Raw genomic sequence first — 24,943 nt, forward strand, 5'->3', positions numbered from 1 at the left:
GTATGTAATAACACTTAACATTTTCTGGGCTAACAAGCTAAGAAATAATACATAACAAAACACTGCATAGTTTCCTAAGGACTCGAAGCGAGGCGACCATCTCTGTCGGCGCCATCTGGCAAATGTTTATCATTCCAGATCAGTTTCCTTTGTTGACGACGAAAAGGGTTTTTCTGGAAAGGAATTCTCGAACTACTTTGGTTTATTAAAGTAAGAATGAAACCATATCCTCTGAAATAATCCACACTTGTGTGTTAGCTAAAATGCATTGAATTGTTGCTCTGCCTACACACTTGCATACCACATTCAGTAGGTGGTGCTCCATACCATACATGGGGCAGAGAAGTTGACAGGTCTTGGTTCTGTGTGTGTATGCTGTAGGGCTCAACAAATGCCAAGGAGCACTCAGAGAAAGGGGTGAATATTTGGGATGCATACGGGTCCCAACACTTCTTGGACAAGATGGGGTTCAGAGACCGGGATGAGGGAGACCTGGGACCAGTGTATAGTTTCCAGTGGAGGCACTATGGTGCGGAATACAGAAATATGCACGCAGGTACGCCACACCCTGACATGGTATTGTAGGATAGTGTTTCAATTCAAAAAATGTAACTAGTGCTTAATTTTCATGGATAATACTTCCCTTATAGATTACACAGGACAAGGTGTGGACCAACTACAGAAAGTTGACACAATCCAGAAGAATCATCATGTGTGCGTGGAACCTCAAAGGCATCTGACAGTCTTATGACTTCATTGTGTATACACCAACAGTCAACGTTGGTTTGTATTGCTCACACACCTGTGCCTGTGTTGTTCCCAGACCATATGGCGCTTCCCCCCCCTGCCATGCCCTGTGTCAGTTGTACGTAATTGACGGGAAGCTGCCGTGCCAGCTGTATCAGTGCTCGGGGGACATGGGCCAGGGAGTGCCCTTCAACATCGCCAGCTACGCCATCCTCACCTACATGATCGCCCACATCACAGGACTTGGAGGTGGGGCAGACACAAGCTTAAATTCCCTATTCGCTAACACCCTACCCTCCCTTCAACTCAAAGGATGATCTTTTAAGTGTAATACCCAGTCTATAATAAAAGCAGGGTAGTAAAATAAGGTATTTCATACCTGCCTTTCTCCCTCCAGCCTGGTGAAAGTAGGTTCATGACAGACAACTGAGATATACACACTGCAGTGACAGGTGTGTAAAGCTATGGCCACACAGACGCATGAAAACAAATACACATTCATCATTCTGTATTTGTCCATCAAAAGTTCAACTATTTTCGGACTAGTTGCAAAACGCACAAAGGTCTACATATTGTGCGTTTGACATCCTGTCGTCCATTAACCGTCAACGGATGACTCCCATTGCAAAACCATTGGCTCAATCCATAATTTTCTGACACAAAATGTCTGGCCGCGGCCCAAACGTGATGACTCTTCCCTTACAGCTCCAGAGAGATACGGCCCTTCCCCAAGCTAAAGCTCATTCGGACGGTGGAGAAAATAGATGACTTCCGTGCAGAAGACTAAGATCATAGACTACAATCCCCACCACATTATCAAAATGTAGATGGCAGTTTAAATGGGCTTCAATTAACTACAATGAACCAAAATAAAACATGCAACAATTTCAAAGATTTTACTGAAGTATAGCTCATGTAAGGAAAAAAAAATAAAATAAAATAGGGGCATAGATCAGAACCAGTCAGTATCTGGTAGGACCACCCTTCATTTGCCTCGTGCAGCACACTTCAATGGCTGTGCGAAGTAGCTGGATATTGGTGGGAACTGGAACACTGTCGTACATGTCGATCCAGACCATCCACATGCTCAATGGGAGACATGTCCGAGTATGCAGGCCATGGAAGAACTGTGACATTTCAGCTTCCAGTAATTGTGTACAGATCCTTGCAACATGGGGCTATGCATCATGCTGAAACATGAGGTAATGGCGGCGGATTAATGGACCGACAATGAGCCTCAGGATCTCGTCAATAAATTTCTGTGCATTAAAATCGCCATCGATTAAAAGTAATTATTCATTTATTGTAGCTTACGCCTGCCCATACCATAACCCCACCATCACGGGTCACTGTTCACAATGTTGACATCAGCAAACTGCTTACCCACAACACCATACACGTCATCCGCCTGGTACAGTTGAAACTGCTGTGACGCCAAATTGCAGTCAGGTCAGAGCAAGCAGATTTGCTTCCCTGAGACAATTTGACAGTTTGTGCAGAAATTCTTTGTTTGTGCAAACACGGTTTCATCAGCTGTCCGGGTGGCTGGTCTCAGACTATCCCGGAGGTGAAGAAGCCAGAGAGATCCTGGGCTGGATTGGTTACTCGTGGTCTGGGGCTGTGAGGCCAGTTAGACGTACAAACAAATTCTCTAAAATGATGGAAGTAGCTTATGGTAGAGAAATGTACATTCAATTCTCTGGCAACAGCTCTGGTGGAAATTTCTGCAGTCAGCATGCCAATTGCATGCTCCCTCAACTTGACATCTGTGGCATTGTGACAAGTGCACATTTTAGTGGCCATTTGTCCACAGCACAAGCTGCACCTGTGTAATGATCATGCTGTTTTATCAGCTTCTTGATATGCCACACCTGTCAGGTGTATGGATTATCTTGGCAAAGGAGAAATGCTCAGTAAAAGGGATGTAAAAAAAAAAATTGTGCACAAAACAATTTTTGGGGGGGGCATATGGAACATTTCTGGGATCTTTTATTTCAGCTCATGAAACCAACACTTTAAATGTTGTGTTTATATTTTTGTTCAGTGTAATATCTGGGTGGAGGTTTTCCTTTTGATTGAAATATTCTCGTACAGTACAGTGTCTACCTGTTGCCTTTTTAGATTCAATTGTGTATTTTATGGTTTTTAATCACAGGAATTTGGTAAATAAAGAATGTATACATTTAGTTAAAGCTTGATTATTGGCACAAACATCCCTGTTAGAAACATACAAAAGTGAAATAATTTCATCTTGTGCAATGATAAGCAACCATTGAAAAATTCATGTATTTGCTTAAGAATATCATTGTCGGGCAACCTTCTGTGTTTGGTTGAAAAATCTACTTTAACTGCTCGGCTTCCTCCACGACACCGTACCGTCACTGGAGGTTCTTCCACACTTGCCCCTGAGGGTACTGGTGTGTCTGCACTGACGACTCCAACATCTCACAGGAGTAGCCTGGATCCTGATGGAACAATGACCAACAGAAACAATGGGCAAGAATTAAAAGATCCACAGAATTTAAATGAATGACCACAACACCAGATCATTTTGATTAAACCATACCTTGGGAGGCATGTAGTGGGCGTTCTGAATCACAACAGGACTTCTGAAGTGCTGATGGAGGTGGTCCACAAATTCACACATCCTGAGAAAGAACAGATTTTATTTCAGCACCTGACCACAGCTCAAATAATTACACAGTTATAACCAAATGAAATAATTATATTATGTAATTGTAGATTGAATGGTTTAGAATGACGGGCTGGGATGTCCACTCACCGGTTGTCAAGACTGGCAGACACAGAGATGTAGTCAAAGAGAATCAGGTGCTGAACCAGCTCACACAGTCCAACACCTCCAGCATGAGGACACACAGGCACTGGGGAAATAGATTAAAAGATAAACACACAGCACCGGCACAGAGACACACAGCTGGGCTCATACTCATCAAGCATCTGCTGATCTAGGATCAAGTCCACCCATCCGTACAATCTTATCTACAAGGCAAATCTGATCCTAGATTAGCACTCCTATTCTGAGATGCTTTATGAATATGACCGCTGATGTCTTACCCTTGAATTTGTGGGCCATGAGCAGCACGGCTAGGTTCTCGTTGACACTGCCCAGTCTACAGCTGTCAATCTGGACAAACTGCAACGCTGACGCCTGAAGGAACTGCTTGAACATCACTCTATTATGGCACTGGAGGGGCCACAAGAACAACATCTATCACATATCAGTTAAACTGACTAAATACTGATACCGCTAGTGTAAAACACTGAACACCACAATGAGTCAGTAACACTGACACAGTGAGTCCTAACCTGTTCTCCTGTGGCCACGCCAATGCCAAGCGGAGCCAAGGCCTGCAATGGCAGAACAGAAATGTGAAACTTAAGCAGAAACAAGCATCAAGGCTTGGAGAATAACCTTGTATTCTGAATCCATGACTGTTTCTCAATTTGTGCTTCTTCAATTTCTCACATCCCATCTCCTTGACTCCTCAAAACACATCGGAGAAAAAGGTCCAAGGGGAGGGACCTGGGACCTTCTCTAATACAGCTGAAAAGGAGGTGAGGAAAAAGGATGTGAGGAATCATAAAGAAATTGAGAAAGAGCCCAGGCCTCAGATCCTTCCTTCATCACCTTGGAAATGGCAGCATGTCCCAGGATATCGTCAGGGGAGGTGGGCTCTTCGATCCACAGGGGTTTGTACTCAGCCAGCCTGGTCACCCAGGTTATGGCCTCGCCTACGTCCCACCTTTGGTTGGCATCAATCATCTGAAACAGAGAAGACAATTGGCTGCAGAATGATTTGATCCAATCCTGTGCATGAGGAGGTTTACTGAATCCAACGGCATTACAGATTTACCAGTGTGTTGTGGGGTCCAATCATCTGCCGTATGAGACTGCACCGGCGAATGTCATCCTCTAGGTCAGCCCCCACCTTCACTTTGAACTTGGTCCATCCATCATTTAGTGCATCGGTGCACAACTATAGGAAGATAGAGATATACAGACTGCCATACAGTGGGGTCCGAAATGATTGACACCCATTGCTCCGAAATATGCTAACTTCTCACCATTACCAAGGGAGGTTAGCATGTCTTGGGGGTATGATCTTTGACCCTCTAACTTTTTCACTCATCATTCAGGATTATACGTAATCATAGTAGCATCCACATTAATGTAGATGTGTTTAGAAACATTATATTCTTATTTAAAATAAGTGACACACAATTTACCATTAATTTCTATTGGGCATAAAATAATCTGAAACAGCCAAAACGAACTGCATATGCTTGATGTAGTCATTACACTTTTGACTCCTTTATTCATAATAGTATTCAGGGGTGTCAATTTTGACCCCTATCTTTGAGAAGAAAAAAAGTATCACTTGTTAAACTGAGAAATTGTATTAGTATAGAAAACAATCCACTTTTTTTGCATTCAATATAGCTCAGTATTTTAATTATTTAATACAGTAATTATTGCTCATCTTTATTAAGGGTGTCAATTTAAGACCACACTGTATATACTGTTTCCCTATGGGGCATGGTAAAACGTAGTGCCCTACATAGGGAATAAGGTGCCATTTGGTACTCGGACCAATGCACAGCATGTGTATGAGAGGAGACCTGTTTCAGCAGCTGGTCGGAGTATCCTAGCCAGGCACAGGAGGTGGTATAGGCAGGATAACCCTCCTTCAGCATCTGGTCCACTGAGAGGTCATACATTCACATCAACACACTTCATTAATAAAATGCATAGTCGATTAGAGGAAGATACATTTTTATAAATAGCAGTACGGAGTATATTATGAGATCGTAAGCACTTCATATGTCTATGTGTTCAAGGAGGAGCAATTACATGCACTAAACTCCACTTATCAAAGCCATTAATGTCTCTCAGGCCCTTTAAGTATGCTTACCTCTCTGCTGCTTCCCCGTCTGAGCTTTCACAAGTATATCTGAGAGAGAGCGCGAGAGAGAGAGAGAGCGCGAGAGAGAGAGAGAGCGCGAGAGCGCGAGAGAGCGAGAGCGCGAGAGAGAGAGAGAGCGCGAGAGCGCGAGAGAGCGAGAGCGCGAGAGAGAGAGAGAGCGCGAGAGCGCGAGAGCGCGAGAGAGCGAGAGCGCGAGAGAGAGCGAGAGCGCGAGAGCGCGAGAGCGCGAGAGAGAGAGAGAGCGCGAGAGAGCGCGAGAGAGCGAGAGAGCGCGAGAGAGAGCGAGCGCGAGAGAGCGAGAGAGCGCGAGAGAGCGCGAGAGCGCGAGAGCGCGAGAGCGCGCGAGAGAGAGCGAGCGCGAGAGAGCGAGAGAGCGCGAGAGAGAGCGAGCGCGAGAGAGCGAGAGAGCGAGCGAGCGAGCGCGAGAGAGCGAGAGAGCGAGCGAGCGAGCGCGAGAGAGCGAGAGAGCGAGCGAGCGAGCGCGAGAGAGAGAGCGAGCGAGCGAGCGCGAGAGAGAGAGCGAGCGAGCGAGCGCGAGAGAGAGAGAGAGCGCGAGCGAGCGCGAGAGAGAGAGAGAGCGCGAGCGAGCGCGAGAGCGAGAGAGAGCGAGAGAGAGCGAGAGAGAGCGAGAGAGAGCGAGAGAGAGCGAGAGAGAGCGAGAGAGAGCGAGAGAGAGCGAGAGAGAGCGAGAGAGAGCGAGAGAGAGCGAGAGAGAGCGAGAGAGAGCGAGAGAGAGCGAGAGAGAGCGAGAGAGAGCGAGAGAGAGCGAGAGAGAGCGAGAGAGAGCGAGAGAGAGCGAGAGAGAGCGAGAGAGAGCGAGCGAGCGCGAGCGAGCGCGAGAGAGAGAGCGAGCGAGCGCGAGAGAGAGAGCGAGCGAGCGAGCGCGAGAGAGAGAGAGAGCGCGAGCGAGCGCGAGAGAGAGAGAGAGCGCGAGCGAGCGCGAGAGAGAGAGAGAGCGCGAGCGAGCGCGAGAGAGAGCGCGAGAGAGAGAGAGAGCGAGCGAGAGAGAGCGCGAGAGAGCGAGAGAGAGCGCGAGAGAGCGAGAGCGAGCGAGCGAGAGCGAGAGAGAGCGAGAGAGAGCGAGAGAGAGCGAGAGCGAGCGAGAGAGAGCGAGCGAGAGAGAGAGCGAGCGAGAGAGAGAGCGAGAGAGCGAGAGAGAGCGAGAGAGAGCGAGAGAGAGCGAGAGAGAGCGAGAGAGAGCGAGAGAGAGCGAGAGAGAGCGAGAGAGAGCGAGAGAGAGCGAGAGAGAGCGAGAGAGAGCGAGAGAGAGCGAGAGAGAGCGAGGAGAGCGAGAGAGAGCGAGAGCGAGAGAGAGAGAGCGAGAGAGAACACACAGAGCAAAGATAATGGTTTTTGTAGACTACCTTGTGATCCTGTTAAACCAGAGTGCAGATGGCCATTTCTGGCAATAGAGGAACATATTATGGACAGTGTTCAGCAAGACATACCAAGCGCCTCCTGTTCAGTAAGGGCATCAGTGATATATCTGAAGTCAATGCATGAGATGAGCTTTCTGGGGTCCTGAGGCAAGAACACAAGTACATACACTACTTCATCCTAAAGCGTGTCTGATTACAGCACATTCCAAGATGTACACATTACAGAGTGTCATTCTAAACTTTATCCGCAACGTCATATTACAACGTCGCACAAAAATGGAATATGACGTTGCGGATAAAGTTCGGTACAACAATTTCATACGTACACATCTAAAGACCTGCGTCGCTATACTGAGAGCTTTTCCGTTTCTAAAAAGACGCATTTGTAGCTTTTGTTCGAGCCCACATACTACAGAACGAGGATGTCAATCGCTGGTTTGGGTAAGTTTCTGTCTTGACATTTCTAGAACATGCCATTTACATCCAAAATACAGATTTGATTGTCAAATAAAACTTCTTTAAGTTTGATGCTTTACTCAAGAGTAAAGTTAAAAACCTCTCCATATCAGCAACTTACCATTTCAACAAGCAGCTTCCACAGTGGCTGTTGACAAAAGGACAACAGTCATTTCAGCAGTATCTCGACATATGAAACGTCTTGCTAGATTGCTTGGCATGCCTGGTCCACTAACATCCATAGTGTCGCTGTCTGATGAAAACCTCATCTCCAAAATCAACCAAAAATGTAAAGAAAAACATTTTGAGTTCATTCTCTTGGTCCTATAATATGTTCAGAATACATTGAGGGGTTACTGCTTTCAATTCATTTGAAAAATAAATAAAATCAGTTACAAGGTTCAGACTGCAACAATTGCTGAGGAGGCAATGTGGGCCATGGTCAAAACTAGCACACTATATAGGGGACAGGGTTCCAATGTCTCACCTTGCCCTCGGACCGTGCCCAGAGGTCCCATACTGCATTCAGGACCGCCGCAGTGGCCAACTGAATGACTCCTTTCTCTGGTCCAATCTGGCACAAGACCGGGGGAAAAGAGCTGCTTACACACATCTTTCAGTGAAGGTTAGTTACTCAGTTTGGATTGATTAGGGTAGTTTGTGTTGGAGTGGCTGTGTACACTCACCCATCGCATCTGTCCATCGCTGGTGAGGAGACGGTAAAATCCACGGAAGTCACTCACAATCTCCTCTAGAGATTTCCCCACAACTAGGGCTGACAGGGCTTCCACAGCACACACAACTGCACAGTTTAAAGGGACAAATGTTACTCATTTGAAGACAGTACACAGTATTATCCTCAGACTGGCAGATAGGTTCACATTGGGACAACTAGCAAGTAATGCATAATCATTTAGAGATCTGGGAGCACCTTTGTTCTGGTTGCATCTATGCATACAAAGCCAGACTGTGTTGTGTTTACACATATTACCACAAGATGTAGCTGTGGAACACATGTATTTAGACTACTAAACAAAGCCCACCAACTATAACACATTAAAATGGTGAACGTTGGATCAAGAATATTACCAATTTCTGTGCCTCTCCCCACAGTAAAAGTCAACCCATATCCATGCATTCCTTGATCAGTTTCGATGACAACATAGGCGACAGAGTAGTCCGGGTCGGTGTGCTGAAAGAAGCAAAAGTGTATATTTTCCTATATGATCCTTAGGCCTACCATAGGTTGAGGAAAATGTGACATGAATAAAGAAAGTGCTGCAGAAATAACTTTTATCTGCAACTTCTGCAAGAAAGCATTCATTGCATTGATGTACGTACCATTGCGTCTGAACCATGTTGCTCCAAAGACGTTGGAAATCTGACATCGCTGACAGTCAACCTTACAATTTTTTTATGCATTTTGCGCAAACTTTTTGACAGGAAAGTTAGCCCGCCAGTGTACTATCGCTTGCTCAACATAGAGTAACGCTCACTGCGATTGGTTGAAATGCCTTTCCGCGTAGGAAAAGTGTGATTCTCACATGACTTTATGCAATCATACTGGCTACAACCGGGTGAATCAGTTTGGCGTTGATTGCAATCTATTTGGAACCGGATGCCTCTTAGGCTCGAACCGGGTGCTCCGTTCTGTCCGACGGCAACAGTGACGCGCATGGAGTAATGAGTAGGATTCGGTGTTTTCACATGCAAAAGTTATTGGTTTTGATAAAAACGTAGCATTGTTGACAATATGACAGTGCAATGCAGATTACCGTTCAATTTCAGCAGGGCCCGCCTCCCTTAACAGCTGGTCACATGACGGGCCATAGCCTAGGTAAATCTGGGTCAGTTTAATAGATCTCCGTCAATGTAACCGGAAAAAATGAATTCATGCGAATAATATTAATAATATTAACATTGTGACATCAACTTCCTGTTGTCTGTATAAAACGATTGCATCTAAAGAATTCAAAGAATACCACACATTCAAATCTGAAATGTTTAATTTTCCAACTGTACAAATTCCACAGATTAGCATCCATAATTACTTCCACACCAACTTTATAACTTGCGTTCTAGTCTTAGCTGTCTTTAAAAAAAAACGTGATATCAACTGTCTGTATGAAACTGATGAATCTAACGAGTTCAACCAATAGCACACATTAAAATGTTTAATTTTCCAACTGTACAAATTCCACAGATTAGTATCTAAATGATATTTATCTTTCCACCAACTTTATGACTTGCATTCTAGTCTTTGCTGTCCTTTTTTTAATTTATTTATAAAATTAGGATTTCACAACTTTGTACAAAGCCCTTCTTTAAAACCTCAGCTGACCATGTGTGTTCTGCCCATCTATGCAAGTATGCATAATCAAATGCATCACTGAATTGATGAGTTTAAAGAAAAACAAAGGAGGAAAATGACAACTGTTGATGTGACATGACACATTAAAAAGACCTTTTAGCTTCCTCTGTGTTGCAGTCTTAATAAAATAACTGACTGCTCACTGGTTATGACAACTTTATAAAAAAGAAAATGTCAATTAAAAACTCATCTTCTTTGTATCTAGGCTGAAACTGTAGACTGAATTAAATCCATTCACACAAAATCACATGTAGACAACATAAAACAGTTCAGGTGCTTTGGCAATATTTTCCCATAAAGGCAAAATTGTTACTTTTTTAAAACCCTTTTTAGAACTGAAAATGAAACACGTGAGGATGAGTCAAGTATAAAATCCAAAAGAGAACGTTTGTTGAATGACTTCTCCATGTATGTGAAAGAGAATGCCAAGTCCTCTTTAACATAGGTGTGTAGAAGCTATTGCTGGCATGTAATGGCCAAATCAGGTGGTTGTATCAACAAATTCAAATTCTGGAACTAAGAGGGTGAACATTTAGTTTGTGTTGTGTAGTGCTATGATATGTGCAGAGACGAGACATATTGGCATGTAGCTTAGTGATCTACAGGTCTGTGGGCTTTGCAAGGAGAGAGCTGAATATTCTCCCATCTCACAGTGATATATTGCTCTGGGATGAAGTTTCCCCTAGGTACAGATCTAAGATCAGCTTCCATTTCCATAACAATTAGTAGGGGAAATGCTAAATTTAACCAAGATCAGCATTTAGGGGCAACTTCATCTTACTCCTACATATGCAGAAAATACTCTGTAGTGATCTTTAAAGAGGTTATTTAACTTGGCATAGCAATGGTCTGTCAGGGACACAACATGATGGCCTTAGTGTTGTAAAAATGTCCAACTGAAGGACTCGAAGGGAAGGATTCACATGAACCTAGAACCATGTCCATGATATGAATTATTCTTTCATTTACATAGAATAAAATCAACAAATAAAATAGAAAATGAGCAGACAAGACGGACCCACGCAACTGTCCCTGACCCGCGCCACTCAAGTCAATCGTTCAGAAAAACACAGGAGAAAGAAAAGCATTTCCAGTTGAACTGATGAAATGTACTGAACACAGAACTGAGTTATCCTAACTGAAATATTCCCACAGTACTTGACAATATTTTCATCGCTTACAGTACATCCTTCTCTCTCATCCACCATTTTGAAGAGCTCTTATTCCAAGGGCCCCTACCCATCTCTCTCATGTGGTATTTTCACAGTTCAACAAAGATTTTAGAAACAACAACAGAATGATTGGTCACTTTGAAAAAGAACATGATCATTATAACCATGTGGGAAATTGAGGAATAAAAAAAAAGGAACAAAAGGAGTAAAGTCATACAAACTAAGACCTGTAGTACCTGAAATAAAAAAAAGACAAAATGATCAGTAAAAATTAGTGTAAAAAAAAATTAAAAAAAATAGCATATTTCTTTTTATCATCAAGGATAGCAGTGGTTTGTGCAACTCGATAACCAAGCTTCCAGTTGCCTTTTCTGAAGCACATTATTCATAGCATTTAATCTCCATGCTGTATCAGAGTCTGTTCCTCCTGGGTGGAGGGATACTTTGCACGGTGAAGGGGTCCAGGGCTGCGCTGCGGCCAGGCCTGACTATAGGTTATCCCCAGGCTGGTACTGTGGCTCCGTGGCTGTGAAGTAGTCCTCCAGGAAGGACTGGATGTACTCGAAGGTGGGCCTCTCATCGGGGTCCTTCTTCCAGCACAGCTTCATCATCTCGTGGAGGGAGTCTGGACAACCCTGGGGGCAGGGCATACGGTACCCCCGCTCCACCTGCTCCAGGACCTCCCTGTTCACCATGCCTGGGTGGAGTGAGAGAAATGGAAAGAAAGAGATAAATAATACAGCTGGGGGGGGGGGGGGCTCAGTCTGTTTAGTGTCCATTACATTAACTCTGCAGTCAACCGTATCAGTTAGGTCACGCAATAAAATCAAGATTATCCACAACAAATCTAGGTCTGTGATCTAATTCCATTGAGACATCGCTCCAATAGACTATATTACACCCCCCCTCCTCCCTCCCCCTCAAAAAGCATAAATAAAAAGGAGGCCTGAATCAGGGGTTGGAATCGGTTCAGGGAACAGAACCAAAAACAATGACATTTTTCAAGGACCAGAATCAGAATCAGTAATGAAAGTGATATATACTGTTCTGGAACAGAAGCATTATTTTAAAAGCATGGGAACCGGTTAATAACATTATATTATGTTACAGGCATTTTTTTTCTAGTCCCACAAAAACACAACAAAGCACCTATGCAAACCCCTCTGTCACTTAGAAACTTATTCCACTGTCTGTCTGCCAGCTGAAAACCTTTGCCAGAGCGTGTAGGCTGCCTGCCCCTCCCCTTCCGAAGCATAGTCTACTGTAGCCTGCTGATGTTACAAGCGGGATTCAGAAACTAGGGAGAGAGATTTTTAATTAGAGAAGAATGGATCAACTTTTTCAATGCTAGTTAAGGATGCTATACAGCACCTTCGGAAGGTTTTTCAGACCCCTTGACTTTTTCCACATTTTGTAACAGACGTATTCTAAAATTGATTAAAATGTTTTTTTTCCCCCAGTAGGTATAATTCTGTGGGTCTAATTCAGATAATGAATGTCATAGCAACAAGATGCCCAGCGCTTCAAGTCAAGCATCTTCCTCCGTCTCTCCCCACCTGCAAAATTTCAGTCGCATCTCGCGCCCTACAATGGTCTGTACAATGCACACTCCATAGCAACCTGCTCTATCTGCACTGATTGGTGAAGTAATTTAACGTCAAGCTAAATGTAATAAAAAGGTTGATTTCAGAGGTTTAAAAAGTAACAGAAAGGGTTAGGGTTTGGGGTTCAAACCGGTTCAGAATTGAATTTTGCTGGTCGGGAAAAGTGGAACGGAAAAATATACTGCTCAAAAAAATAAAGGGAACACTAAAATAACACAATGTAACTCCAAGTCAATCACACTTCTGTGAAATCAAACTGTCCACTTAGGAAGCAACACTGATTGACTATACATTTCACATTCTGTTGTGCAAATGGAATAGACAACAGGTGGCAATTATAGGCAATAAGCAAGACACCCCCAATAAAGGAGTGGTTCAGCAGGCAGTGACCACAGACCACTTCTCAGTTCCTATGCTTCCTGGCTGATGTTTTGGTCACTTTTGAATGCTGGCGGTGCTTTCACTCTAGTGGTAGCATGAGACGGAGTCTACAACCCACACAAGTGGCTCAGGTAGTGCAGCTCATCCAGGATTGCACATCAATGCGAGCTGTGGCAAGAAGGTTTGCTGTGTCTGTCAGCGTAGTGTCCAGAGCATGGAGGCGCTACCAGGAGACAGGCCAATACATCAGGAGACGTGGAGGAGGCCGTAGGAGGGCAACAACCCAGCAGCAGGACCACTACCTCCGCCTTTGTGCAAGGAGGAGCAGGAGGAGCACTGCCAGAGCCCTGCAAAATGACCTCCAGTGGGCCACAAATGTGCATGTGTCTGCTCAAACGGTCAGAAACAGACTCCATGAGGGTGGTATGAGGGCCCGACGTCCACAGGTGGGGGTTGTGCTTACAGCCCAACACCGTGCAGGACGTTTGGCATTTGCCAGAGAACACCAAGATGGGCAAATTCACCACTGGCGCCCTGTGCTCTTCACAGATGAAAGCAGGTTCATACTGAGCACGTGACAGACGTGACAGAGTCTGGAGACGCTGTGGAGAACGTTCTGCTGCCTGCAACATCCTCCAGCATGACCGGTTTGGCGGTGGGTCAGTCATGGTGTGGGGTGGCATTTCTTTGGGGGGGCCGCACAGCCCTCCATGTGCTCGCCAGAGGTAGCCTGACTGCCATTAGGTACCAAGATGAGATCCTCAGACCCCTTGTGAGACCATATGCTGGTGCGGTTGGCCCTGCGTTCCTCCTAATGCAAGACAATGCTAGACCTCATGTGGCTGGAGTGTGTCAGCAGTTCCTGCAAGAGGAAGGCATTGATGCTATGGACCGCCTGTTCCCCAGACCTGAATCCAATTGAGCACATCTGGGACATCATGTCTCGCTCCATCCACCAACGCCACGTTGCACCACAGGCTGTCCAGGAGTTGGCGGATGCTTTAGTCCAGGTCTGGGAGGAGATCCCTCAGGAGACCATCCGCCACCTCATCAGGAGCATGCCCAGGCGTTGTAGGGAGGTCATACAGGCACGTGGAGGCCACACACACTACTGAGCCTCATTTTGACTTGTTTTAAGGACATTACATCAAAGTTGGATCAGCCTGTAGTGTGGTTTTCCACTTTAATTTTGAGTGTGACTCCAAATCCAGACCTCCATGGGTTGATAAATTGGATATCCATTGATTATTTTTGTGTGATTTTGTCGTCAGCACATTCAACTATGTAAAGAAAAAAGTATTTAATAAGATTATTTCTTTCATTCAGATCTAGGATGTGTTGTTTAAGTGTTCCCTTTATTTTTTTGAGCAGTGTATATATAATGGTACTGTTCAGAATGAAACGATTGGAAAATAATTTTGGTTCCAAAGCCTGGCCTGAAGGTTAGTGTCTGTGTGTCAGTGTTTCAGAGCACCTGCCAGCCTCTCTCTCCCTCTCCCCAGAGCTCGATCAGTCTGGGACAGATGGTTCTAAACAAGAGTGGTGTTCAATCTCCGGATCAGATCCCACCAGATGGTCTCCTCTAATCTTAGCCAGCTTGTGTGTGTGTGTGTTTACCCCACAGAGACAAAAACAGCAATCAGACAGTGTCACCCCTGGCCCACTTCCTAGGACAGTATTAACTAGTCTAGGCAATAAGACTTGTGACGGATCAGCTTTAACCAAATTAGTCACTTCCTTGTTTACATTGCGCTGGCATCTACTTCTATGACTACTCCTCCTAGTCACACAAGAAATCTGCTTCCCAGCTTCAGGCATCATACAATTGAAGTATCTTAACCAGATGGACAGCCTCACAGACTGCCATTGTTGTTATGGGTCTGCGTCCCAAATGGCATTCTAATTCCTACATAGTGGCCATTCCCTATGAGCTCTAGTCAAAGGAAATGCACTATATAGGGAAAAGGGTCCCATGTGGGACGCAAACATGTTTTTTAATTTTGTCTGTGTTCTCACCTGGATAGGGCACCCTGCCCTTGGTCACCAGTTCGGTGAGTAAGATGCCGAATGACCAGCCATCTGACTTGATGGTGAAGCGGCCGTACAGAGCAGCCTCAGGAGCCGTCCACTTGATGGGGAACTTGGCCCCTAAAAACCAGAGCAGGAGGGGACGAGATAAAAGAAGAGTGGGAAGGGAGAAAGACAGAGAAAGAAGAGGGGGAAATACAGAAAGGAGACAGAACATTAACTTCCACTAGGGGTCATCAGAGACCTTACAGCTGTACCATAACCACTGAGAAGTGACCGATATTACAGGTCACACTCAAGTCTGCCATAACAATTACACTATTGACCTCCGTAACAAAATTGATCATAGCTTAATTTTTAACGGTTGAAGTGTGATCTGATTGCAAGGTAATTGATCGAAAAAGAATCCTACATTATAAATATATCACAGCAGGTTGAAAAATCAAAAGGCACATTCCAAAAGGTTTAAGAGTGGAAAAAGGAGTGTTAATGTCAAACGCCTGTTTCTCTGCTGAAACCATTGGGCTTAAATGGTTAACCAGCAGGAAGCTTGAGAAAGAGTTCACTCACCTCAACTAATCAGATTGAATATGACCATCTGCTTTTCGCCATTAGCCTAATTTACCATGGTAGGAAATAGGGTTGAATATTTTCCCGCTATTATACAAATGTTCCATTCCGAGAATAAATAACTTTTCTCCCGGGTAACCCGGTATTTCCCACCAAAACCTGAAGTGTCAATCTAAAGCATTATAAAGGATATAAATATGTCTGGATTTGATTAGAAAGAACTTTGATCAGCATGAACATCCAAACCTGATGCTACCTGAGCCTGATGAGCAATATATTCAATGCATTTTATGAGCCCTACAATAATGACATTTAATGAGCCAATCACACCGACAGTAGATGAAACTGAGGAGTATTTCGGTCTGTAATAAAGCCCCTTTGTGAGGAAAAACTCATTCTGATTGGAGAGCTAGGCCCAACCAGTGGGTTGGCCTATGCCCTCCCAGGGCTATGTGGGCCTGGGAGGGCATCAATCCATACATTAGGGCCTAAATATATTTTAAATTCATTTGAATTGACTGATTTTATTATATGAGCTGTAACTCTGTGAAATTGTTGCATGGTGCGTTTATAATTTTGTTCAGTATAGTATGATATATATGATATATATATATATATGATATATATATCATATCCCATATCACACACCACACCTTTTTTTATGGAAAAATACTTGTCTGAACTTAAACAACTTAAACCAGTTAGAAAGTATAATTATTTAAATGTAATTTAATCTCTGAACAATTTTTATTCAATCACAGCATTTCAGCATTCTTCATCAATAAATGTTTATTATTGACAATGAAAGAGGTGGGAATGTTGTTCCCATATATATATATATATATATATATATATATATATATATATATATATATATTTCCAGAGTTATTTTCTTAAAAGACCATTGTGCATCTATTACCAGAATGCTAAAAAAATTAGCCCACTTGGAGTTTGCCAAAAGGCACCTAAAGACTCTCAGACCAGATGAAACCAAGATTGAACTCTTTGGCCTGAATGCCAAGCGTCACGTCTGGAGGAAACCTGGAACCATCCCTATGGTGAAGCATGGTGGTGGCAGCATCATGCTGTGGGAGGGTTTTTCAGAGGCAGGGACTGGGAGACAAGTCAGGATTGAGGCATAGATAAACAGAGCAAAGTACAGAGAGATCCTTGATGGAAACCTGCTCCAAGGAACTTGAAACTCTCAGCCCGCTCCACAACAGTCCCGTTGATGTTAATGGGGGCCTGTTCGGCCCGCCTTTTCCTGTAGTCCATGATCAGCTCCTTTGTCTTGCTCACATCGAGGGAGAGGTTGTAGTCCTGGTACCACACTGCCAGTTCTCTGACCCCTCCCTATAGGCCGTCTCGTTGTCGGTGATCAGGCCTACCACTGTTGTGTCGGCAGCAAACTTAATGGTGTTGGAGTCATGTTTGGCCATGTAGTCGTGGGTGAACAGGGAGTACAGGAGGGGACTAAGTACACAACCCTGAGGGGCCCCAGTGTTGAGGATCAGTGTGGCAGACATGTTGTTGCCTACCCTCACCACCTGGGGGTGGTCCGTCAGGAAGCCCAGGAACCAGTTGCAGAGGGAGGTGTTTAATCCCAGTTTAGTCCTTAGCTTAGTGATGAACAAGAGACGAGAGACATTGTGCAAATGAACAAAGTTTTGATGCATGCCGTACTGGCTCTCCAGCAGCATGTCTACACGCTGTGTCTGTGTGGAGTCTGGAGTCACTAGGGCAACGGCCTGCCTGCTCTGCTCGGAGAAGAGGGAGGAGGAGGAGACCACCAAGCACAGAGAGGAGAAAAAAACGCAAGGAAATCAAGATAGCAGAGGCAGCTGTACAAATAACTCAACCAAAAGGCTTTGACTTCTCAAACGCTAGCACAATATGATGCCCCATCAATGTAATAATTCAGCCACTTACTTAGATAGCAAGTTAAACTTAGGGGTCATGTTAACACAGAATTATGCGGTTTTCACGCAGGTAAAAAATATGAAATGCATAAGAAATATCTAGCTATGTTTTGTAAACACAGATCTAAAATGCTTCTTATTGTAATTTCTCAGCATCAGACAATTTTGTGCGCAAGTTGCACTTCTAAACTTGGATGAGAATTCCCTAATGGGCATTCTATTAGCAGACAACGCTCTGACTGATACGGAGCTACTTATCTCCGGTACTTTTCAAGATTAACTTTAAGCAAAACATTAGGAAATGTAGCTGGCTACATTCTTTCTATGACAGGCCTAAACATTAGAAATATGATGGCCATGCATCGTATTTGCTTTTTCATTGTAAGCTCATTTAGTTGTGTGTCTTCCAGCCAAATAGCGTTGCACTTCTGTTGTCATCTGATGAAAATGAAGCTACTTTCTGTTGAATGTGTTGCACTAATGTATTTTCTGTGAAGGAAAACTATAGTTGCACGTCTCTGATCACTCTACTGAAGCAAAAAATAAGACTTTCAATATAAAACACGACCCCTGTCAATACACAATTGGACTCACCTGCTCCTGCTTTCTCCTGTTGTGCTATTTACAAACAAACACGTGACTGGATCAACTGTGCTGGGGAACTAAGTAAGCTTCATAATGTACAATAATGTGACAGGTGAAATAAGAACGCTTTGCACAAGTTGACCGCAGGTATTTACTTTGAAAATAGCTACAAATATTACAATGTACTGAAAAAACTTCAAATAAATAGTTGACCAATATTGATGGTATTGAAGAAACATCCCGTGGCTATTTCCAAATACCCCGGTATACGGTATCCTGCTAAAGCCTACTCTGTGCTCTACTAACCTTGCCTAGCCGTGTACTCGTTGTCCTCAATCAGCCTGGCCAGACCAAAGTCGGCGATCTTGCACACCAAGTTGTCCGCGACCAGGATGTTAGCAGCACGGAGGTCCCTGTGAATGTAGTTCATCCTCTCGATGAAAGCCATACCGTCAGCGATCTGAGGAAAACAAGAAAAATTGTTTAACACTCCATTTCATCACTGATGCCCACGTTAATATTTGATGTGACCCACTCAGAGCGGAGCAGCCTTTCTTAGGTTAAGTCCTAAATTACACCCTAATTCCTATATAGTGCACTACTTTCCCTGGGTAAAAGTATTGCACTAAATATGGAATAGGGTGCCATCTGGGACGCATCGATACACACAAGAGGGAGGAATCTGGTGATGGAAATAGAGATAGGAAGAAATCGTTTTTTATTGTACTACTGGCAGTCAAAAAGAGGCCAAACGTATCCTTAGGTGGAGATACTGATGGGCGAGACACTTGGAATCATACATGGTGGTTTACCGAGAGTCTGACTTTTGACTTACCTGTGCGGCCATATCCACCAGCAAGGGAAGCTTGAGGAATTTACCATCTCCCTCCTTCAGGAAATCCAGCAAGCTTCCTACAATTACAAAATCAGCAACACGACAGTTACTGTACCAGAGAGAGAGTGCTGTAAATGTTGCCAACAGTGCGGCAACAAAACACCACAGAAATAGTGACTTAAGGCTTCTTAAATACGACATCTTAAATATTCCCTTGGTATTGATGAAGCTAGCAGCGTGTCTATGTTTGGTACATGGCTCTTAATGACATTTAGGGTGTGTCCCAAATGGCACCCTATTTACCTATATAGTGCACTACTTTTGACCACAGCCCTATAGGGCCCTGGTGACTGGTCAACACTAGTACATTATATAGGGAATAAGGTGTCATTTAGGGCACAAACATTGCCATTTCCTTAGTGTGAGAGGAAACCAAGATTAGAGTCACAGGGGACATCAATGGGATAAACACACCCCTGTATGAGTTAGGCTAGTCTACACACACACCAACGCAATATAATTTAGAACACACACACACACACACACACACACACACACACACACACACACACACGTCACTGAGTCCACTTACAGGGATAAGTCATTAGTGTTCAATCACTAATTAAAAATAAACAGGGAGACGCATTGCAGTCAAGAAAGATGAAAGCTCGCCACAAAACTGCTGCAGTTTTCAATTAAACATCTCTGCTCCGGGCCTCCAAAACCCACATGGGATTTCCAAGGACTTTCAATCTGTAGGGTACGTTAATTAAAACGTCCATAACATTTAAAAAAAAAAAATGATTTAAGGAAATTGGCCGGGATACTTCTAATAGGATGACGTGTGTGTTGTGGCGTAATATCTAAAACTTCGGATTCCAAACTTTCTCACAAGTTCTGCGCCCTAAGATCTTTCGGAGACATGCAACAACTAACGTCCAAATCTCATGCTTTCTCTTCTTTGTATTAAATTCCATTTCAGGTTCTCCAACTCCATCACACATGTATAACAAGCTCCAGCTGAGCCAGTCAGCCGATCACCTCCCCCAGGCGTGTGTGTGAGTGAGTGTGTAAGGACCCTTCTGGAGAGAGGCTCTAGCTATAACTTTTTAATTACACACCTAAAATCAGCCGTAGATCTACATCTCAAAACCATGCTGCCAGTCACACACATCACTGCATCTGTGGGTGTCATGAACATGCGTACCTGCTACCTAACCATGTCTGTTGGCTTGTTCCACATTGTTGCTGACGTGAAGCATTTTGGGTAAAATGTGACTGACTGTCTGATCCACAAATAATAAAGAGTAGTTATTTATGATGCAAGGTAATTTGTAGTTTAGTCAGTCGGCAGTCGCCTGCAATGTCGAACAAGCCCTCTGACTACTGCCCCTGTAACTATGTAGATGGATTTCCATGTCACATGCGTGTCTGTACAATACTATGTGTGTGTGATTTATACGCGTCTGCTATATGTGCATATGACGATGTGTACCTTTGGCCATGTACTCAGTGACGATGTAGATGGGTTCCTCAGACACCACGGCGTAGAGGGGCACCAGCTTGTCGTGCCTCAGCTTCTTCATGATCTGGGCCTCCTGGAGGAAGGCCTCGGGGGACATGGTGCCTGGCTTCAGGGTCTTAATCGCCACCTTGGTGGTGCCATTCCAAGTGCCTGAATAGAATTACAAAATGTTAGTAAGTCATGTTTGAGTCATGATGCTACCTCTTACTGTACCAGAAAGATAATAGTGTAAACAGGAGTTAACAAATGGTCGTTTTCAGCGAATGGCACCCTATTCCCTATACAGCCTGGTCAAAAGTGCACTACATAGGGATTAGGGTGCCATTTGGGATTTAAACTCTGACATATTACAGTATGGCTACTGTTTATAGAGTTATACAGTGTGTCATAGGTACAATGTGATAAACGGGGTGTATTTGGGTACATAGAGGACACACATGAAGTTATGAGCTGTAGCAGAAAGGACTTGAGTCCCTGAAGGAGCGGATGCCACTGTGACAGAGCGAGTCTTCACTTTTACGCAGATATGGGATATACAAACATACAGATGAAGTCGGAAGTTTACATACACCTTAGCCAAATACATTTAAACTCAGTTATTCACAATTCCTGACATTTAACCCTAGTAAAAATTCCCCGTCTTAGGTCAGTTAGGATCACCACTTTATTTTAAGAATGTGAAATGTCAGAATATCAGTAGAGAATGATTTATTTCAGCTTTATTTCTTTCATCACATTCTTTCATCACATTCAGTGCGTGTCAGAAGTTTACATACACTCAATTAGTATTTGGTAGCCTTGCATTTAAACTGTTTAACTTGGGTCAAACATTTCAGGTAGCCTTCCACAAGCTTCCCAAAATAAGTTGGGTGAATTTCGGCACATTCCTCCTGACAGAGCTGGTGTAACTGAGTCAGGTTTGTAGGCCTCCTTGCTCGCAAACACCTTTTAAGTTCTGCCCACAAAATTTCTATAGGATTGAGGTCAGGGCTTTGTGATGGCCACACCAATATCTTGACTTTGTTGTCCTTAAGCCATTTTGCCAAAACTTTGGAAGTATGCTTGGGGTAACTATCCATTTGGAAGATCCATTTGCGACCAAGCTTTAACTTCCTGACTGATGTATTGAGATGTTGCTGCCACCCCCGTGTTTAATGGTTGGGATGGTGTTCTTCAGCTTGCAAGCCTCCCCCTTTTCCCTCCAAACATAACGATGGTCATTATGGCCAAACAGTTCTATTTTTGTTTCATCAGACCAGAGGACATTTCTCCAAAAAGTATGATCTTTGTCCCCATGTGCAGTTGCAAACCGTAGTCTGGCTTTTTTATGGCGGTTTTGGAGCAGTGGCTTGCTGAGGGGCCTTGCTGAGGGGCCTTTCAGATTATGTCGATATAGGACTCGTTTTACTATGGCTATACTGTAGATACTTTTGTACCCGTTTCCTCCAGCATCTACACAAGGTCATTTGCTGCTGTTCTGGGATTGATTTGCACTTTTCGCACCAAAGTATGTTCATCTCTAGGAGACAGAACACGTCTCATTCCTGAGCGGTATGACAGCTGCGTGGTCTTATGGTGTTTATACTTGCGTACTATTGTTTGTACAGACGTGGTACCTTCAGGCTGTTGGAAATTGCTCCCAAGGATGAACCAGACTTGTGGAGGTCTACAATGTTTTTTCTGAGGTCATGGCTGATTTATTTTGATTTTCCATGATGTCAAGCAAAGAGGTACTGCGTGCGTTTGAAGCTAGGCCTTGAAATACATCCACAGGTACACCTCCAATTGACTCAAATTATGTCAATTAGCCTATCAGAAGCTTCGAAAGACATGACATCATTTTCTGGAATTTTCCAAGCTGTATAAAGGCACAGTCAACTTAGTGTATGTAAACTTCTGACCCACTGTAATTGTGATACAGTGAATTATAAGTGAAATAATCTGTCGAAACAATTGTTGAAAAAATTACGTGTCATGCACAAAGTAGATGTCCTAACCGACTTGCCAAAACTATAGTTTGTTAATAAGAAACTTGTGGAGTGGTTGAAAAACGAGTTTTAATGACTCCAACCTAAGTGTATGTAACTTCCGACTTCAACTGTATATATAATTTGTTTGTTTTTTGTCCTATCATGATCGAACGGTGCCAACCCTATATCCTAGACACCCACCTGAGCGACCCACCCACTAAGGAGAAGTCCTTATCTGTTTTATAGGCCTGCTGCAAGCAGCCTATGCAGTCATGACAGAAAGGTGAACACGGTCTGAGATCCACTAAAGCAGCACCGCCCCCACAAGAGTCTGACCCTGCCTGGCAGGGTAGGACCAAAAGCCAAAGCCCCAGATGGGATTTTCTCAAAGCTGCTAATGAGAACCTTGATGACCTCGCACCTAGCAGGTGGGAATTCCAGTGGAGTACCCCCACCCAGGTAGTAGCAGTGCTGGCAACACTGGCTGCAGTAACCCATGGGGAGGGAGTTGCACTTGAACAATCAGAGAGGGGGCATATTATTGTGGCCCTGGCAGCACAGAATAATCAAATGGTCTGACTGCAAAGAGGTGCTTGGGAAGATGTGTCAAAATGGGGGGACACTTGTGTGGGTGTTGGGGCGAAAGGGGATATGCGAGCTCCATCAGCTGGGGGGGGGGGGTACAAACGTGGCAAATGTGTTCGAAATTACGTTGGCTGCGAATCTGGATCTGTACTGTAGGTGTCACCATGTGCTCTTTTTAAAGAATGGGCCCCTCTCTCTTAAAAGCCCTAGGATCCATGTGTACAGGGGGGCTAAATATACTAGATTTTGGAACATTGCTGCAGGGACTTGCTTCCAATCAGCCACAAGAGCATTAGTGAGGTTGGGAACTGATGTTGGACAATTAGACCTGGCGCACAGTTGGCGTCCAACTCATCCCAAAGGTGTTTGATGGGATTGAGGTCAGGGCTCTGTGCAGGCCAGTTAAGTTCTTCCACACCGATCTCGACAAACCATTTCTGTATGGACCTTGCTTTGTGCATGGGGGCATTGCCATGCTGAAACTGGATAGGGCCTTCCCCAAACTGCACAGAATCGTCTAGAATGTCACTGTATGCCATAACGTTAAGATTTCCCTTCACTAAGGAGCCGGAATCATGAAAAACAGCCCCAGATCATTATTCCTCCTCCACTAAACTTTACAGTTGGCACTATGCATTCGGCAGGTAGCGTTCTCCTGGCATCTGCCAAACACAGATTTGTCTGTCGGACTGCCAGATGGTGAAGCGTGATTCATCACTCCAGAGAACATGTTTCCACTGCTCCAGAGTCAAATGGCAGTGAGCTTTACACCACTCCAGCAGACGCTTGGCATTGCGCATGGTGATCTTAGCTTTGTGTGCGGCTGCTCGGCCATGGAAACCCCTTTTTTGAAGCCTCCGACAAACAGCTTTTGTGCTGACGTTGCTTCCAGAGGCAGTTTGGAACTCAATAGGGAGTTTCACAACCGAGGACAGACCATTTTTACGCACTACACGCTTCAGCACTCTGCGGCCCATTCTGTGAACTTGTGTGGACTACCACTTCGCCGCTGAGCCATTGTTGCTTCTTGACGTTTTCACTTCAAAATAACAGCACTTACAGTTGACCGGAGCAGCTTTAGCAGGGCAGAATTTTGAAGAACTGACTTGTTGGAAAGGTGCAATCCTATGACAGTACCACGTTAAAGTCACTGAGCTCTTCTGTCAGGCCATTCTACTACCAATGTTTGTCTATGGAGATTGCACAGCGGTGTGCTCGATTTTATACATTTGTCAGCAATGGGTGTGGCTGAAATAGCCGAATCCACTAATTTGAAGGGGTGTCCACATTCTTTTGTATATATAGTGTACCTCAACGGAACATAAAAGGAAATCACACTGCAAACTATCACCCTCATGCACTTAAGGAAATTACTAATATTATCAATATATTGGAACTAGTGGATACATGGAGCCTTAAATATCCTGACCTAGTGAAATATACATGGCAGAGGCTCAATATAGCTAGTCGTCTTGACAACAGATGGTGTCAAGCACTCCTCCTGCGTCTTTTCATGTTTTTGGTCTCTCTCACAAATGTTCTTCTTTGTGATCCGAACACCTCAAACTTAGATTCGTCTGTCAATAACACTTTTTTTTCAATCTTCCTTTGTCCAGTGTCTATGTTATTTTGAACATCATTTATTTTTATTGGCCAGTCTGAGATATGGCTTTTTCTTTGCAACTCTGCCTAGAAGGCCAGCATCCCGGAGTCGCCTCTTCACTGTTGACGTTGAGACTGGTGTTTTGTGGGTACTATTTAATAAAGCTGCCAGTTGAGGACTTGTGAGATGTCCGTTTCTCAAACTAGACACTAATGTATTTGTCCTCTTGCTCAGTTGTGCACCGGGGCCTCCCACTTCTCCTTCTAT

At 44.1% G+C, this 24,943-nt stretch overlaps 2 protein-coding genes across 2 annotated transcripts in view; both read right to left on the bottom strand.

The window, feature by feature from the left end:
- Positions 1 to 2,877: 2,877 nt before the first annotated feature.
- enosf1 (enolase superfamily member 1) lies at positions 2,878 to 8,998 on the bottom strand. The gene is given in 15 exon segments (NM_001140516.1): positions 2,878 to 3,212; positions 3,314 to 3,395; positions 3,530 to 3,629; positions 3,823 to 3,952; positions 4,075 to 4,116; positions 4,397 to 4,531; positions 4,623 to 4,745; positions 5,389 to 5,471; positions 5,682 to 5,720; positions 7,142 to 7,214; positions 7,650 to 7,676; positions 8,016 to 8,102; positions 8,215 to 8,330; positions 8,618 to 8,720; positions 8,870 to 8,998. Coding segments are annotated over 15 exon segments (1,308 nt in total). The 5' UTR covers positions 8,951 to 8,998; the 3' UTR covers positions 2,878 to 3,125.
- Positions 8,999 to 9,516: 518 nt separating this feature from the next.
- The window catches only part of LOC106578703 (tyrosine-protein kinase Yes), a 48,505-nt gene continuing 33,078 nt past the window's right edge, over positions 9,517 to 24,943 (bottom strand). The window contains exons 9-13 of the mRNA XM_014157819.3: positions 20,489 to 20,668; positions 18,994 to 19,070; positions 18,465 to 18,618; positions 15,073 to 15,204; positions 9,517 to 11,768 (exon numbers count right to left, since the gene is read on the bottom strand). Coding sequence (XP_014013294.1) covers positions 11,560 to 11,768; positions 15,073 to 15,204; positions 18,465 to 18,618; positions 18,994 to 19,070; positions 20,489 to 20,668 — 752 coding nt within the window. The 3' untranslated portion in view covers positions 9,517 to 11,559. The remainder of the gene's footprint in view (positions 11,769 to 15,072; positions 15,205 to 18,464; positions 18,619 to 18,993; positions 19,071 to 20,488; positions 20,669 to 24,943) is intronic.

The sequence above is a fragment of the Salmo salar genome, chromosome 19 (genome assembly GCF_965601325.2).
Source record: "Salmo salar chromosome 19, fSalSal1, whole genome shotgun sequence".
NCBI lineage: Eukaryota > Metazoa > Chordata > Actinopteri > Salmoniformes > Salmonidae > Salmo > Salmo salar.